The 17,270-nt window shown below is 40.4% G+C and overlaps 1 protein-coding gene across 1 annotated transcript; it reads left to right on the plus strand.

Annotated features, from left to right (window-relative positions):
• The first annotated feature begins 7,434 nt into the window (after positions 1–7,434).
• LOC141010823 (gamma-aminobutyric acid receptor subunit rho-1) lies at positions 7,435–16,531 on the plus strand. Its single transcript, XM_073483937.1, has 8 exons — positions 7,435–7,468; positions 8,338–8,405; positions 8,702–8,925; positions 9,778–9,860; positions 10,520–10,660; positions 12,790–12,942; positions 13,768–13,964; positions 16,229–16,531. Exons 1-8 carry the CDS (start codon positions 7,450–7,452, stop codon positions 16,529–16,531), a joined length of 1,188 nt encoding a protein of 395 aa, XP_073340038.1. The 5' UTR covers positions 7,435–7,449.
• The last annotated feature ends 739 nt before the right edge of the window (positions 16,532–17,270 follow it).

Consider the following 17,270-nt stretch of genomic DNA (forward strand, 5'->3'; position numbering starts at 1 on the left):
CCGACCTGGATATGAAAAAACGTCATTATTTCTACTAGATCAGTAAGTAACAAAACCTGCCCACTTACATATACAACCAGATGTTTTCCTCTGATATTCCATAAAACTGAGATTGAGGTTTTTAGGTCAAATTGGGATTCTTAAGGTTGGCTGTCTTTGTAACAGTGGAGGAGGTAAAGTTGAAAAGCTGTCTGTTTTTCCGCTTGACGGTAAACTTTAGTGTCCAAAATGACATCAGCGGACTGAAACAGTAAACTTACCAGGATATATATTAAGTACATATCATGCAGTATATACAGCGATACTGATATATCTGTGATAGGGTACGGCGGTGTTATTGGCTAACCACTATATCGGTCAAGCTCCAAATAAACATGATTTCTTACATCTGGGGAACAGGAATTATAAAGTATTATGATAGGAAAGAGCACATTCCTAATAGTTTGTTGTTTGTTGGCGCACTCGGTAGCTGATACATCCGCCCGCTCTGTGGGACTACTCTAAAAAAAGGACCTACAAATCTGAAACACAAACAATGCCTAACATTACTTACACCAATTTTCAGATTGACGTCCATGGAGCTAACCCAAATTCATGATCTTATAATCCAACTGTTCAGTCTGCTAAAAAAAAAAAAAAGGCTGACACATGGCCTGGATGATGGTGACGTCAGGGCTGAGACCTTTTTTGATTGGATTTTTCAGACGGACAGCACGCTTTGGCAGACAAATAATGGTGCAGCCTCTATTTTTCACTAAACAACAGAAATAAACACACCGATTGTTTATCCTCTGATTGGTAAGTGTGCGATGATCAAACTGCATGTAGTATTTTTATGCATCATGTGTAAAAACAGAGGACCAAATCAGTGTAAAAAACACTCTAAACATTAAAAAGTCAGTTGCTTTTTGGGCTTTTTATTTCATATTATACATCCTCTTAATGCTCTACATTTGTAGATCTCTTGTTTAAAAACTCTGCTGGCCTGGTTTCAAATGGATTTGCAAACACACCACCTGTGTATTCATTTTCTGGAGCATCCAAAAAATATTCCCAATTCTGACTCCCCTGAGAAAAAACAGAGAAAAACACCACAGCCTCCAGCGAGAAAATAACTCCGCAATGATAAAAAAAAAACCTGCTCTCACTGTCCAAGTTTACATTAAGCAACGCTGAAATCCTGCAGACACCAACGAGCAGAAACGCCGATTTGAAAGCGTGAAAACATTTTTGATATGCCACTCGAGACTGCAGCATCAGGAGGAGCCGAGAATCCTTTTTTTGCATCAGACACACACACGCAGAGCTACCTCTCAGCCTCTGCGAGCCTGTATCTCTAAACTGTTGACCTTACAAATGAGCGCGCTGCATCATTGTGAGAATTGGTGTTTCTGGGCGGTGCAAAGTGGAGTAGAGCACATCAGAGTGCAGGATATATCTGAGCACAGCAGAGCACAGAGAGGCAGGCACATCCGCCGCTGCAGGGATCAAATCTGTACCATCTGACGCTCAAGGATTTATGGGTTTAGTCAAAATTGCTTTTCCCACTGTGGAGATTAAGCACCGTAGGATGTTTTCCACTCAGGCCGTAGAATAGCCAAGTGTAGCCGCTGCTGCTGTTGCTGCTGCTGTTTTTTCCTCCCTCTTATCGGCTCCGGCGCTGGAGAAAGGAATGTCTCAGGAAGGCAGAGTGCTCCAAACCCTGGAGGGGAGTAGATTCTGACTGACAGGAGAGGTCCGTCCTCTGGGGAATGTGAACCATGCAGGTGGATGCTGTTCTTGTGCTCTTCTGTGTTTGGCTCGCGGGCGCAGCTGGGAAGATGGCCCAGTCGAGGGGTCACAAGCTGGAGACCTACAAACAGAGCAGGTAATGTCAAAGGAGTCACAAAAGACAAGCACTGGAGTGCATGTTTTTATTGGAGGCTTAAATTCAGCTTTTGATGCAAAATCGCCATCTTAATTCATGATTATGTTCTTATAGATGTTTTTTTAGGTTTACACGATGTTGTCCAGTGTTTCCTGTGTCACCTGTGCTGCTCCCTCCCCCTCTGAAAACAGACTTATTCAGACGGCAGATTGGAGAGCGGCGAGAGAGGGAGACCTAAATCCCCACATCTATTTATGTACTACTGGTGAATGCTGTGTTCTCTTGCCCCACAACTGCTGCAGGCCAGTTAATGTTTTCCCTGCTGGCAGCAGTTGTAGTCAATGTCATTTCCAGGTGATTATTTAGGCTAATTGCTGCCTTGTTAATGCGTCCATTGGATTGAATGTTTTAGTCGGGACTGAACTAGATCGGGGAATCGTTAAAGCGTCCTCAGTTCTACATATTATTGATGGAATTAATGTGACAGAAGTGATTTAAATAGAAAGGACTGATTTAAATAGAAATGTGACATTTAGTGCTCCAAACTACAAATTCAGTTTGACCAAAGACTTTAGCGTTGTTATCTTTTTATGACTCATGTTAGAAATGCTCATTACTTACAATAATTCAATTTGGAGCACAGAATGGGGCATAAAGACAAGCAGATGTAGGATCACGTAGGTATTTGAGAAGCTGAACATGCACTGCAAATTTGTCAGAAGTGCAAAGTACATAGTCGGTTAATTTGCTCATTATTCTCTTGATTCATTGTTTGGTTTATAAAATGTGTTCAAACAGCGTAAAAATAGTGCCAGCTTACTGTGCCTTGTTCAGTCCAAAACCCAGAGTATTCAGTTAGCTGTCATATAAGTCAAAGAAAAGCAGCAAATGCTCTGATCAGGGGAAGAAATGTTTGCTTTTACACCACAAAACCAGCTTTGACTTAGAATTGCTAATTTTCTCATTATTATAGTGATTGAAGCATGAAAGCACTGCTGTCAATGCAAAATTGTCATAATTAATTTGAATGTAAGAGCATGATAATTTTATTTTGTCCAAGACTTAGTCTTTGGAGTGACTCTGAACACCTGTAGAGAGCAATATCAGCTCTGTGAGCAGAGAAATAACACATCAGGTCTGCATCCAGGCACTGGATCAATCTGCTGATTACTTCCCCGATCAATTAGTTTATCGTTTGGTTGATAAAACAGTCCAAAACTTAAAGGGTCACTACGTAGTTTTGGAGAGTAAGCTCAAACTCAGAATTGTAATATTTACAGTATGAATGAGGTAATAATACAAACTGAGAAATATTCATTTTTTCCATAACTGAATATACAAGCTGTTCTCAGAGGAAAATAAGGTCCCCAGAATACTGTTTGAATCTAGAAAGGTGGCAGGGTCCGCCACATAACAACAAAGCTTATTCAGTTTTTTCAGTCATGAAAGCAAAGAGAAAAATGTAAAACTTCAGTCAATGAATATCTTTCTCTTCTGATTAAAATTTCTTCCTCAAAACTACAGAGATGTTCAATTTATGATCACAAAAGACAAAGAAAAGCCACCAAATGTTTTGCTTTAGAAGAAAATAATTTATTATTAATCTGCTGCCTGTAGAGCAACTACTTGATTCATCCTAGTACAATGTTAACATCTTAAGATGGCCGCATGTGCAGAGAAACAACGCTCCAATGAAGAGACATGAAATGACAAAGACACATTTTCTGTCAAAAGTCTCCCAAAAATGACCAGTGTAGATTCAATTCCCTTTTCCAGCATTTACATCTCCAAACACAACTATCCTCTTGTCAAAATATCAGCGCACAGTTCAACTGTTAGCCCGAGGACCTCAAGTCACAAACTGTCCTTGCATTAATCTCTGGTTAAGATGATAAGATTTACCCCAAGCAGGCAACGTACAGCGCTGAACGCTTCAAAACGCTATCAGCAGTGAATGATTCGCATCCACTTAAGATATTCAAACAAACCCTGTCAAATCATAATCCCTCTGCCGTTAGATACAGTATCACTTTCCATGCTATAACTGTTGTTATTTATAGATCAGAGGAGATGTCAAACAATCTGCTCACGATCAAGATTCTCATCCATCTGAGTGAGATAAACGTGTTTGATGTTATGTATCTACTAAACTGTCAGAGTGCATGACAAGGCAGGGGCGATCTTACTGAAGGGGCAAGGTTAAAGCTGTCTTTTTTAAATCCAAACAATCCTCTATGAAATTACAGTCACTTAACGTGATCATCTCAGCCCTAAGGTGATTGAGATGATCGTGAAGTATGTAAGTAAGAGGAGCACAATCGTAATCATCTGTGGAAAATCTTCAAAAGACAGAAAGCACAAGTGGCTCAAAGCTGCACTGTAATCTCTAAACACCAGCGTCGCCTTGTTATCAAATCTGTGCTTCACTGTTTTGCTTCTCCCCCCCCCCCCCCCCCCCCCCCCCCCCAACTAGTTTAAAGTCCTCTCACATCACTCTTCTCTCTGCTGACAGACGCAGTCTGAGAATACAAATCAAATGTAAATCTATCCTTCCTCTTTGAGCAGAGGGAACATTTCCCTATACTTATGCAGAAGTCGAACTCTTCTTCTCCCCGTTTCTCATCGCTCCACTCCTCCTCTCTTGAGTGTGAAATTGCAAAAGCGGCTGGATGCTGCTGGCGTGGGTTGTGGGAGTTTTCACTACTTAGATGTTTTTTTTCTCCCCCTCGCTGCCTTGAGGAGGAGGAAGAAGAGAACCTTTATGAGGTTTGAAGGATAATTTCAAGTGGTCGCTGGATGAGTTGGTTTTTCTGCTCAATTCTGTTGTTTTTTTTATTGATTTCCCACCTTCTTCTGCTTTATTTTTTTTAACACTCCCACTAAAACATCTAAAGGATAGAAAATAAGTAACACATCCGAATTAAACGCACCCCACAGTATCACGGGTGCATACTGCTGTGAAAGCCAAAATGCAGTAACTAGCAGCTACTGTGCATGTTTAGACAAAACTTGAGAGCAGAATCTCACTTGTTATTTTTATTTTGCCATATGTTTTTTTTAATATAACACGGAAATGTTTAATTTCTGTGTGGAAGCAGAATTTTAAATGTGCAGTTACCACAAAACACAGCTCAGAACCAAACCAAATGGTCAACTAGGCAGCTAAAGCAAGAGGGACGAATCAATCTGTTATTTTCTAGATTTATTGATTAATTAGTTTGTCACCAAAATGTTGGAAAATAGTGAAAAAGGCCTGTTAAATATAGACGCAAAGTTTACTATCACGTATGACAAAGAAAAGCAGATGGAAGGTAAAACCAGCAAATCTGTTGTTTTTTTTCTGCCTGTGAAATGACTAAAACTATTCTTCAGTTATCAAAATAGTTGCAGGTCTCAAGAATACAAACTGTTAAAGTCAGCTAAATCTAAATTTAAAGCGCCAGTCAATATCATGGGTATATACAGTACTGCAGGAACCTGAACTAGCTAGTGACATATTTAGCACAAACTGATTTGAGACCAGAATCTCACTTGTTGATTTTTATTTTACCATTTATATTTAACACAGAAATGTAAACTTTCAATGAAAACAAAATGCTGAATGTGCAGTGGCCACAAAACAGCAAAAAAGTGACCCAAATGGTAAATGCAGCCAAAGCAAGAGAGCCAAATCAACTTAGCTGGCGTGATAGCCACAGCTAACCTTTACTAAAGCTAAATTTACTTAATCCCTCCCTTCCTAATAACCCTATAATAACCCCTTTTTTTTAACCCCTAAAGCAGCAGCTAAATCCACATAAACACGCAAAACTAACGACTTGCTAACAACCTGCTTCCGGCACAAAGCAGAAGTTCGACAGAGTCCCTTTAATTGTGCAAAAAATGCCAAAAAGGTCATGTGGATTGAGAAGTAAAACTACTACTGCTACTGAGAAAATGGACAATGGAAAGTGGAAATAATGCATTTTATTTTTTAACAGAGGTTTGCCGGCCTGTGTCATGTTTTTTTTTGTAAAGGCTAAGTCTTAAAACACATCACTACATCCTTTCCATCTGTTACAACCAGACAGGCTGTAAACTTTAACCCCCCTTTTTTGTGTTTTTTGGTAGCGGCTTATCTCTCCATTTTTATGGCGGCATAGTTTTATGTGTACAGAATGACTTCGAGTATGTGCATAAATCTGGCCCATTAACCCTGATGCAGCCCCTGCTGTGCTGCAATGCATGCAGGTCCGTGGCTGCAGATCAGAAACAGCATCGGGCGATACAGAGCAGTGTGTGTGCAGACAGGCGGCGGTCTGCTGTGTGGCGTAGGCAGGCAGAGAGGGGGATTGGAAAGGCATTTCTGCCAAGAGGATTAGGAACCAGCTGCTGTATGGACGGGGACAAGTAGCACCCATTGCCCATCAGAATAGCGACAGCCAGAGAAACCCTCTTCTCACAGTTATATTTTGCTCTGTTGTTTTCTGTGTCCGTGCAGTCCCTTCATCTCTTCCCGCCTCTCTCTCTCTTCCTCTGTGGTATTTCCTAAATGCATCTCTGTGGTTGTCACAGGGATTTGGCCCTGTCTGTCACAGCATGCTCTACTCTAATAATCCATTTTAGGGTTTTTGGAATTCTTCTTTTTTTTTCTCCCTCCCTCCCTCTGTGTCTCTCTCCCTCTCTTTTCTGTCTGTCTGTGCGTGGCCTGAAAAGGCTGCTTAAACACCAGAGGCAACCCTCTTGAAAATTGACACAGGGAAGAGTTGGCTTTCTCTAAAGTGGTGGCTGTGGTGCTGAAATGCTCTTTTGCCCTTTCTATGATTTGTGGATCAAATGTGTGTGATGTAACAGGATGTACCACATCTTCTTAGTGCAAAGTGAGAAGTGGAGAAGTGTCGAGACAAAAAGTCTCAAATAACTGTTCCTACTTTAAACCCGTGTAGATTTAGTCTTGAAAATGACAACCATTATCTTCAACTTGAAAGCTGCAGCCAACATATTTTCATTATGGGTCCTATTTTCTCAGTCAATCAGTTAATCTTTTAGTCTATTAAATCTCAGAAAATACTGAACAATGCCTAATTTGATTTCACAGAGCCCATGGTGAGATTGTAATTGCTTGTTTTTTCTAACGAAACAGCCAAAATCCCAGAGATATCGTGTAGCTGCAGCCAGCGTGTGTTTGGCTTTTTTGTTTCAGAAAATGACTTAATTGATTGATTATCATAATTGCTGGGTTTTCTATTAATTGCATGGGTCATTAAGATACGGATTGTCATTTAGTCAAAATAAATTTAGAGCTGCTGCTATATGTGACAGATGCTCTTATTAATTTATTAATTGCTGTTGTTAACCATCAGGTCACGAAGAGAGACCAGAATGGATGGGGGTGGAGGTCACAAATCCGGAAGGTGAGTGGATTTTTTTTTTTATAAATCTTAATGAATTCATTAAAACATTATCACAGTAATCAGGATTCTTAGTCTCACGTCTTCCTTTTCTTGTTTCACAGCCCAATTTACAAACGAAGTCCAGACATGACAAAATCTCCGATGACAAAATCTGAGCAGCTCCTGAGAATAGACGACCACGATTTCACCATGAGGCCAGCGTTCGGAGGTCAGGAGTGTTTAAATGAACTGTGTTTTATTTATGTTGCTCAGACATGCCTGGTGCACGATTGCAACTTGGATGCGTTCGACGATGCATGTGTGTCAAGTCGGATAAGATCCTCACGCAGTGATCATTGGTTTGGGACAAACAGTCCTATAAGCATTAAGCTCTTGGAGATCTTAATGATACCGTCCATGCAAGCTGTGCTGGAGTTTCCAATTGCAGCTCAGTAAAGTGTTAATACTCGTCTTTTGCTTTACTGTACATTGGAGGGATTTGATGTCATCCTTGTGCACTGTAGGATTACGCTGAGAAAAAGGCTTTTGTTTTACAAGAAGATGGTAATGAAATATATACATTCCTAATCCCTTTAGCTGTCTTTATCTTTCTATTCGTCTTTTAAGGCAAATAACCACAAACACGAGAGCTGTGTTCAACTAAAAAAACAGCCACAAGGGCTTTCAGTTCAAGGAGAGAAACACGTGCTGTTTTTTCACTTTTAATCACACGACAATCTGCTGCTGAAAACGCACCAAGTGACCTTCGCAGCCTCCTTTTGCTGCGTCCATTTTTCCAGCAGCTGGATGTGGAAAACAGAGCTGGATTCCATCCACAGCTGCATCAACTTACCGTGACCTAATTGTATTTGTCTACTATCGGTGGATGATGATGCAGAGGAGGAAGCCTGAAAAAGGTCAAAACTAGAATCCCAGCCAGACCGGCACAGTCGTGATGCAAGCAGCTGCTCTGTATTTTTGTGATTCATTGTTTTGTTTTTTGCTTTTTTGTTTTTTAGAAACGTGATTTCCAAAGCAAAAAGGTTCCGTCTCTCTAATGGTCGTGCTGACTCTTCTACCTGCTCCATTTTCTTTCAGGTCCTCCAATTCCTGTTGGAGTAGATGTTCAGGTTGAAAGTCTGGACACCATCTCCGAGGTGGATATGGTAAGTATGAAGTAGACTTTTATAAGGCTCTGCATGAAAGTAAGAAATTCCTGAATCAGTCCCAAAAGTTAATAGGGTCTATTGTGGGCCGAGATCCATCCTCCATCCAAGTTTCGTGGAAATCTGTTCAGTAGTTTTTGTGTAATTCTGCTCACAAACCAACCAATAAACAAGCAACAGGTAATAATATATCAATAAGGGGGGATTTTTTACTGCACAAACACAACTTTTATGTAGCTGATAAACATCTGAGTACTTCCTCCACCACTGTACCACGCTTTCTCTTCCTCCTGTAGGACTTCACCATGACTCTGTACCTGCGTCACTACTGGAAGGACGAGCGGCTGTCGTTCCCGAGCACCAACAACCAGAGCATGACCTTCGACAGCCGCCTGGTGAAGAAGATCTGGGTTCCTGACATGTTCTTTGTCCACTCCAAGCGCTCTTTTATCCACGACACCACAACTGATAACGTCATGCTGAGGGTTTACCCCGACGGCAACGTCCTCTACAGTCTCAGGTGAACACATTGGCACGAGCCTGTGTACTCTTAACTAAGCCAAAAAACAGTTAAACAGTAAAAATAATGTTAAAGATCACAATAAAAAAAAGCTTTTTACAACAGAGACATGCCACACACTGAGAAACAACACGAGGAGGCACCACTTGACATAGCGGTCAGTAGAAATACTCAGGTCGGGTTGATAATGCAGTTTGTGGAATAACACTTCAGCATCATTTGATAATTGTAATCAGTGTAGCAGACGAATGTGTGAAAGTTCATCAGAAGAGGAAAGAGGCCAAAAGCTTGTGATTTTTGTCAGTTCACCGCAGGGACTTTTCAACAATTATTTAATCAGGCCTGTCATCTCAACGGCCATTTATTTTTTGTTCTCCAACACAAAGTTGCACAACTAAATGCAAGTTTTCGTCCCTTTATGCTCCACAAATGTATGTAATTTTTATGGTGGCGTGCGGAGGACGAGTTGAACAGCTGCTCTGTATTCTGGTGGTACGGCGGCGGATATTTCCGGTGGATATTGTCTTTTAATATCCTTTGGGCTCCATGCAGACACCTGACCTCACAGATATCTCTGTTGCTCCATAGATGGGTACCAATGATGATCTGCACAATTTTAATCACCCTCTGCTTTATGAACAAATTCATTTTCACAAAGACAGTGAGGGATCAAGCTGTTGGATGGGAAATTGCAGGGAAAGCAGCAACAACAGGAAAACATAAATAACAGGAAAAAAATATTTTCCTTTGTTTTGCTTTGGTTGACTAATGAATCAGCATATACACAAAAATGTGTCGTTGAGATAAATACAGTGTGTGTTTTTGTTCATGTCACTGTTTTTCCCCCTGCAGGGTCACTGTCACTGCCATGTGCAACATGGACCTCAGCCGCTTCCCTCTGGACACCCAAACCTGTTCGCTGGAGATTGAGAGCTGTGAGTGGATTTAGTAAAAATGTGAACAAATAATTCAGTTAGACAACATGCGTATTCATCCTTTCATCAGACATTATGATGTTGTTGAGCCACTTTCGTATGAATATTCATGGCCTTGATTAGACTTTTCCTTTACTCAACAATCAGCTACCCTCGTCGTGCGTTTATGAACAGCTCGGACAAATCCCACTGATTGTACCTTTAAGTTTTATAGGCATTGAATTATATTGATGTGATGTGAGGTTCAGGTAGCTTTGCACAGAAAGGGCCGCTAACGTATAAGAAAACAAAGACAACATTTGCTGTCCAGGTTGGAGCGGTATTAACTGACCACATTCCTACTCCTTTTTCACCTCCATTTTGGATTCTATATGATCTTTACTCCTCCGGCTCAAATGTCAAATTGCTCACCAGTTGTCTCATGAACTCTCAGATACAACATGCCATGAATGTTTTAGCACATCGATGCTTCCAACAGAATACATTGCATTCCTGTGAAGACCTTCTCCTCTAGCATCATCCTCTCAGCTCCTCTACCAGTGAAGGACTCACAAAATCAGAGGACTTACTGTAGGATTGAAGTCTTGTCTTGTTAAATCTTCTTTGTCACACATTTTGTTCACATTAACTTAATTTACTTCTACGTCTTTCCCCTCCAGATGCGTACACAGATGATGACCTGATGTTGCACTGGAAGAAAGGCAATGAATCCCTGAACACTGATGACAGAATATCCCTGTCCCAGTTCCTCATCCAGAAGTTTCACACTACTGCCAAGCTGGCTTTCTACAGCAGCACAGGTGCTGTAATCCACAACACACACTTTTAATATATTCAGGATTCAAGATTCAGTATTCATGTATTGCCTTATTATATGAGATGTTCTGGTCTGAATATGTTGGAGTCTTTAACCCGATTGAACAGAGGGCTGGCTGGCTTGAGAGGAGTCCTTTAAAATTGTAGAACCGTGCCCCTGAATGTAGATGTGGTACTGTGTAATTCAGGAATGGTGTGGAGTTCACAGCCAATTATTTTTGAAGCCATGTGCACGACTCTGTCTGTCAGGTTTTTTTCTCGTGGGCTGTAGGATTGCTATACCACACATTTAATGAGAAAGCGAGCACACTTTTTATTGCTGCATTGTAGAGCTGTAACATTGCAAAGTTTAAACCCAGCAAAACTTCTTAGTAAGAATAGTCTTCGGGGAGCTCTTTTCTCACTGGTGGTGGAGTTGTTGATGACCTTTGTTATAAAACGGACTTACAACCAATTTTGTTCTTAAGTATGAAGCAGGAAACCATGTGTAGTTATTTATACAATCCTACTTTCACTACCATCTTTTGTGGCCCATTGGGACTCCTGACTAAAGTGGCATTATAGACGGGGTAAATGGCAAGGCAGGTGCCGTCAATTTAAGATGATCCAAGATTTAAATAACACAGGTGCTTAAATTACACATGGATTTCTCAGAGCCTGCTTGAGCAAGGTTTTATATGCTCAGCATCTGCTATGAATCGACCTAAACCTCTTTAACCCTGCTGTTTAGTCCTTAAATCAACACCTTAGGACTGTCAAAAGAAAAATATATGCATAAATATTCTCTACTATATCCTAAAGAGGCCCTTAACGGTCATGGGCAATAGTCTTTATGTTCTTTATGTCATTCACAGCATAACAATTTTTGGTTTACGAGATAATGACATCATTTATCATGAGAAAACGACTTCATGAGCTTCATTAGAGAGTACCATTACATACGCACACTCCTGTGTGGTGGGTTTTAAGAGTCTCAGAGCAAACCATCTGCCATTTGAATGTTTTACCTATTGATTTGATCTGAGGATGTTTACATCATGAATAATTCATAATTATAAATAATGAACTTGTGATCTCGGCTTTAAAACAATTCTTGAACCTATGGTTGTCAGGGGCTTTTGCATTATCCACTATAATCCTGACACTTCACAAATATGTTTGAAAACACATATAAAAAGATTTGAACCCAAACCCAAGACACCATATTTATATTTCACGAAATCTATTCTTAGATGCCTGATTGCATCGTTTCAAGGGTGAAAGGGTTAGGTACACCGACAGATGTGATCTTAAGACTAAGTTCAAGTTTAAATCTAAAACATCTTTAGTGTTAGAAGCTCTTTTTGACGATTATAGAAGTGCACCTCAACTTCTTTCGTTTTGTTGATTTTCCAGATTGTTTTTGTCATACCAGGCTACAGGATAAGTGTCATCATTACAGGAAATCAGTCCCACCAGCGTTGTATCTTTGTCATCTTCACTGAGTCAGCGTGTGAAATACAGTCATCTGCGCATAATGAGTAGAGCAGAAGTGAGAGGACACGTCTCAGAGGTCAATGAGTTTGAAAATCTATTATTAATTCTGACAAACTGTGTAAGAAGTCCAGGACCCAGAGACACAGACTGATGGAAACCTAGCTGCAGAAGTTTGTTATAAAGCCGAAACTGAGTTGATTATGCAAATGGACCAAATGTGAGCATCAAGCATGTAATAACTACATCACAAAGAATTACAGCTTCAATGCGTCTCATTTTACTTCATAAGCCTTTTCCAACTAAAGGATCGACTATTCCTTACATGAAATCGATGTCCCTTGAACGTCACACCAAGTAGAGCTGTGCTAATATTTAATCCTTACTGCGAAATGAAATGAATCTAACTACTGCCCACCACTTGTGTGTGCTGCTGGAGAGCCACTGTGAAAGCTGTGCAACCTTCTTATTACCACACATCACCTTCTAGCTCAGAAGAGCAACCTGAAGCATAAAAGGGATTTTGTGTCCTATCTATTGCTGCCACAATAGCTGCGACCCCTGCTATGAGCATGTGTATGGTGTATCAGTAGCGAACATGTGACAATGTGTGTGTAACGGTGATATGTCTCTTCCATAGGCTGGTACAATCGTTTGTACATCCACTTCACCCTGCGGCGCCACATCTTCTTCTTCCTGCTGCAGACCTACTTCCCTGCCACTCTGATGGTCATGCTGTCCTGGGTGTCGTTTTGGATCGACCGCAGGGCCGTCCCTGCCAGGGTACCACTCGGTAGGATGGAGGCTCATTTTCAGAGCTCAGCCTAAGCAATTTAGCTCTACTAAAAGATCATTTGGTTTGAAAAATGAAGGAGTATGCAGGGAAAATAAGTAGCATCATGTAGGATATGGAGGACTGAAACTGCCAACATAAAAAATAAATAAAGTAATAAATAAATGACTCAATAAATACATTAATATGCTGTATTTAACTTTTTATTGATTCAATTATTTATTTACTTTTCCATTTAATTTATTAATTTATCCACTTTTAAATGTAAGTGTGTCATTGGGTCAACTTTTCACCTATTGTTTGATCGTCAACCACACTGGTATCCGGCAAAAGTTTGGGAAATATTCTTATTTGTTTAATGAGAAAAAATGGATACCAGTCTTTACGGTAAATGTGACACTACAGCTAGAAGCCAGTTAGCTTATCTTAGCATAATGTCTGGAAACAGACAGAAAAATCAGATAAATAAATTCCACAGCAAAAATATGGTGTGGTTTTTGTGCTTTTCTATCTGTTAAACATCCCATGACCCATCCCATGTTTCCTGTGGGAACTGGTGGCAGAGATAGTGAGCAGGGAAGTTCTGGATTATGACTCTCGTAAAGGAAGCATCTATCCTGTCAATAAGTCTGTTTTCTGCAGCTGAGACAGACCTGTTACCGCAATACACATTAAAATCTATTGTGGCAGCACAAAATGAAAAAAATATAAGTGTCTCATGTTCCCTTTCTGTGCTTTATAGCATTTGGTTTTAGCGTCCCAACCTAGTGATACCTTAAATAAAAGCTCTGCTGCAACTAATGTGTTTGTGTGTTTTTACTCCAGGCATCACCACAGTGTTGACCATGTCCACCATCATCACAGGGGTCAACGCCTCCATGCCGCGGGTCTCCTACATCAAGGCAGTGGACATTTACCTCTGGGTTAGTTTTGTCTTTGTCTTCCTGTCGGTGATAGAGTACGCGGCAGTCAACTACCTCTCCACCGTCCAAGAGAGGAAAGAGAGGAAACTAAGGGAGAGAGTAAGTGTTTTTTTCATCTGATCTTCCTCTGGAGCTATTAGGTGTTCATCTTTTAATGATTTACAAGCAGTGTCTGCTTTTCTGCTCCTAAAGACATAAAGTTCTTAAAAATGTAACACTCCAGAGCAGCATTGCTAGGGTTCTTTGGCCAATTTATGGCCAAAGTGTTGCAATAACGAGCGTCTTCTTCGCAAAAACTAGAGCTACACAACATTTAGTTGGATTCTGGCCCTTTAAAAGTAAACAGCATTATTCTTTTTGAGTGTTTCTTCTTCATACAGGGAGTAAATAATGCATGTGCGAGTGGCTCATTCCTCCTTTTTTTGTTTTGCAAGAAAAGTTAAAGAGGCAAATGTTGCTCTGATGTTTTTCATGAATTATTAATTGAAATAGTTGGACTGCGCAACAAATATGTTTCTTGTTAGATGCTGTTTTTCCCTGGATTCCCCTCACCACAAACTGTATATACTGGAGCCATGCAGAGGACATCATAACCTTTACATTTATAATAGTTTAACCCTTTAAAAACTACTCCACAACATATTGTATCTGCTGTGCATAGTACCTGGAGTACTTTTCTAACAGGGCAAACTTTTTAGATAGATAGTGTATACATCCAGCAGGTGCAGGTACAGGTGCTAGGCAAAAAACAGCAACAACAATTTTTGAAATTGGTCTAATAATGAGCAACATTGTTGAAGCTGGCAGCCATAAAAAAAGTCTGCAGTGTAATCCTTGCAGGATTGTTATTGTAAGTGTCTGACAACATAATGGAAAGGATCCCTACAGAGATAGACCTTTCTGGCAAAGGGTAATGTCATTTTCTTTTAACCAGAAACAGCTGCTGTATCGCTCTTGTGAAATCCACCAGGCTTCATTTGGAGAAATAGTCATTTTAGCATCGTGAAGCACTCTGCATTTAAATTCTTTAAAAGAACATCTTTCCACTGTTCAAACAATCACGAGTCTCGTTTGTCTTTGATTTACGACTTTAGATGTGAAAATATCAGAGGAGAGAGGAGCGAGACAGAGGGCGGAGACATCAGAGAAGCAGCAGGGAAAAACAGTGTGTGGAGCCAGAATATTTTCACATCTAATGCAGTGAATAAAAAGTTTAGCAAAGTTAGTGACTGTTTGAGCAGTGGAAAGACAAACCAAGGTGGTGTTGGTGTTATTTATTTCTTTTTTCTGTCGAGTTTGAATGAAGTGTGTTTTACATCGTTAAATTACTGTTTCTGTAAATGGAGTCTGGTGGCCTTGGCGAGCAGCTGTTTGTAGGATCTTGTTCTTTATCAAAAAAGCCTATCTCTGTTGGGATCCTTGTCAGACACCCTGAGAATAACAATCTGAGCCTTTCAGTGGCAAAAACAAGAACTTTCTGTGGATTTAATTCTTGATGCTTTGATGCTACGCAATTACCCACAGGGATTACATCGCAGCCTGTTTGATGGCTGCAGCGGGACCGGTTTTTAAAAAATGTTGTCCCCATTTGTCACTTCGACATAAACTCAGACACAAAATTACATGTTCACATTCATGTAGATTTCCATTGCACAAGCAATCTGTTCAACTGCTACATACAAGTAGTGTCACACATGTGGAACAGTGGGTGGTAAAAGGTTGAAGGTTAAATAAAATTCATCATTATTTAAAAAAAAAAAAAAAAAAGATAATCTAAAATCAAACCCAAAGCTATGGAGTTCATTTAATTTTCCAGCTCTCTATGGGGTGATTAAAATGTCCTAAAAGTTGCAAATAAGAAGTACTTATTCATTAAGAGCAAGAAAGGAGACAGACACATGAATAGCACTTTCTAAGTCAACACAGGACACCGCTGACCTGATTTTACATTAAAGTATTTTACACATTTAAATATGCCTAAACTGGTAGAAACATGAATTAATAATTTATACCCATTTCCAATAAACACATAAATATTTTCTAAATTGGCTCTCTTTATGCTCTCGGGGCTTTGGGAAATTATTTCTGGGACTACAGCTTGTGTACTATACTGCTATTCTTCATCTGCCAAATGCTGCAGCATATGGAGCCAAATTGCCCACGTACCCCGAGGAACATTTCCAGCACAAACATCCGTCTATTAATGTTTCATGCCAAAGCTATTAAATGCCCTCAGTGTGCAAAAAGAATAAACATTAACAAAAAAAAACGAATGTATTTATGTTTTAGTTTGTTGGATGACTTTACAGAATGTGGCGTTTACAATAAGCAGAGTTCAAAATGACTTTTTGTCTCCTTTCTAGCTGCCGTGTACATGCGGCATTGGCAACCCTGACGACATGATGATCGACCCCCAGATCACTGGCTACGGGTCTATGGATATAAACACCACAGGGAATTATGGGATGCCAGAGAACGGCGGCCGCCAGGAGCGAATGCTGGCCCAGGTGGCACTGAATGACCCGCAGCTCACAGGCCAGGTGAAGCCATCCAGAGGCTACGTGAACATTTGGATAGACACACACGCCATAGACAAGTACTCGAGGGTTGTGTTTCCTGGAGCGTACATCCTCTTTAACATCATCTACTGGTCCATCTACTCATAACCCGGGATGCAGAAGTAGATCCTCTGTGAGAGTTGCGACTCATTTGTTCAAGAGCAGGAAAATAACATCACATTTGATGCTTTTCAGACAGACAAACTGCTCATAAGATGCATGGGGACCATTGACAGATTGGGGACCACTGCCTTCTTGACCCAGCCACTTAAAACTGAAGAGTTTAAAAATGACAAACAGGACAGTCATCGTCGCTGGCTTCGTCACTCCATCAGATCTATGTGGTTTCATTTTGTAACTGTTGTGCTGTTGATGGAAGGACGTTTGGGTATTGCTGTCGTCTGGGGAGGCACTGCACAGAGAAGAGATGCACAAACATGGACCTGTGCAATTGTGCAGCTGAACTCAGCTACGTTTCAGTTCTTGATGCAGTGAATCTTTGACCACATTTTCAAAACTGATATTGTGAACTCAAAAAAATGGATTTCTGACATTGCCAACGTACGGACAGATTTCTTCTCTTTTGCTCATGAACTATACTTGACAATCAGTGATTAAAAAAAAAAAAAAACTGGTAAGGAATAGTTCCACTTCTTTGCTTTCTGGTGGAAAGTTAGATGAGAAAATTGACACCACTCTGATATCTGTCTGTTTCATATAAAGCTGTCTACTAGCCAGAAGGCAGTTAGCTTAGCACAAAGGCTTCACTTTTTGTGTGGACTAAACAAACTAGATACAACATGTTAATTGGGGAGCTTTAGAGCAGCTGGTACATTGATTCCTTCAG

This window comes from Pagrus major, chromosome 16 (assembly GCF_040436345.1).
Source record: "Pagrus major chromosome 16, Pma_NU_1.0".
Classification (NCBI taxonomy): Eukaryota; Metazoa; Chordata; class Actinopteri; order Spariformes; family Sparidae; genus Pagrus; species Pagrus major.

Bases quoted from the DNA above. Each gene is read 5' to 3' on its own strand.
- LOC141010823 (XM_073483937.1), top strand. The intron at 8,926-9,777 runs GTGAACACATTG...TTCCCCCTGCAG, and splicing joins AACGTCCTCTACAGTCTCAG to GGTCACTGTCACTGCCATGT. The intron at 10,661-12,789 runs GTGCTGTAATCC...TCTCTTCCATAG, and splicing joins GGCTTTCTACAGCAGCACAG to GCTGGTACAATCGTTTGTAC.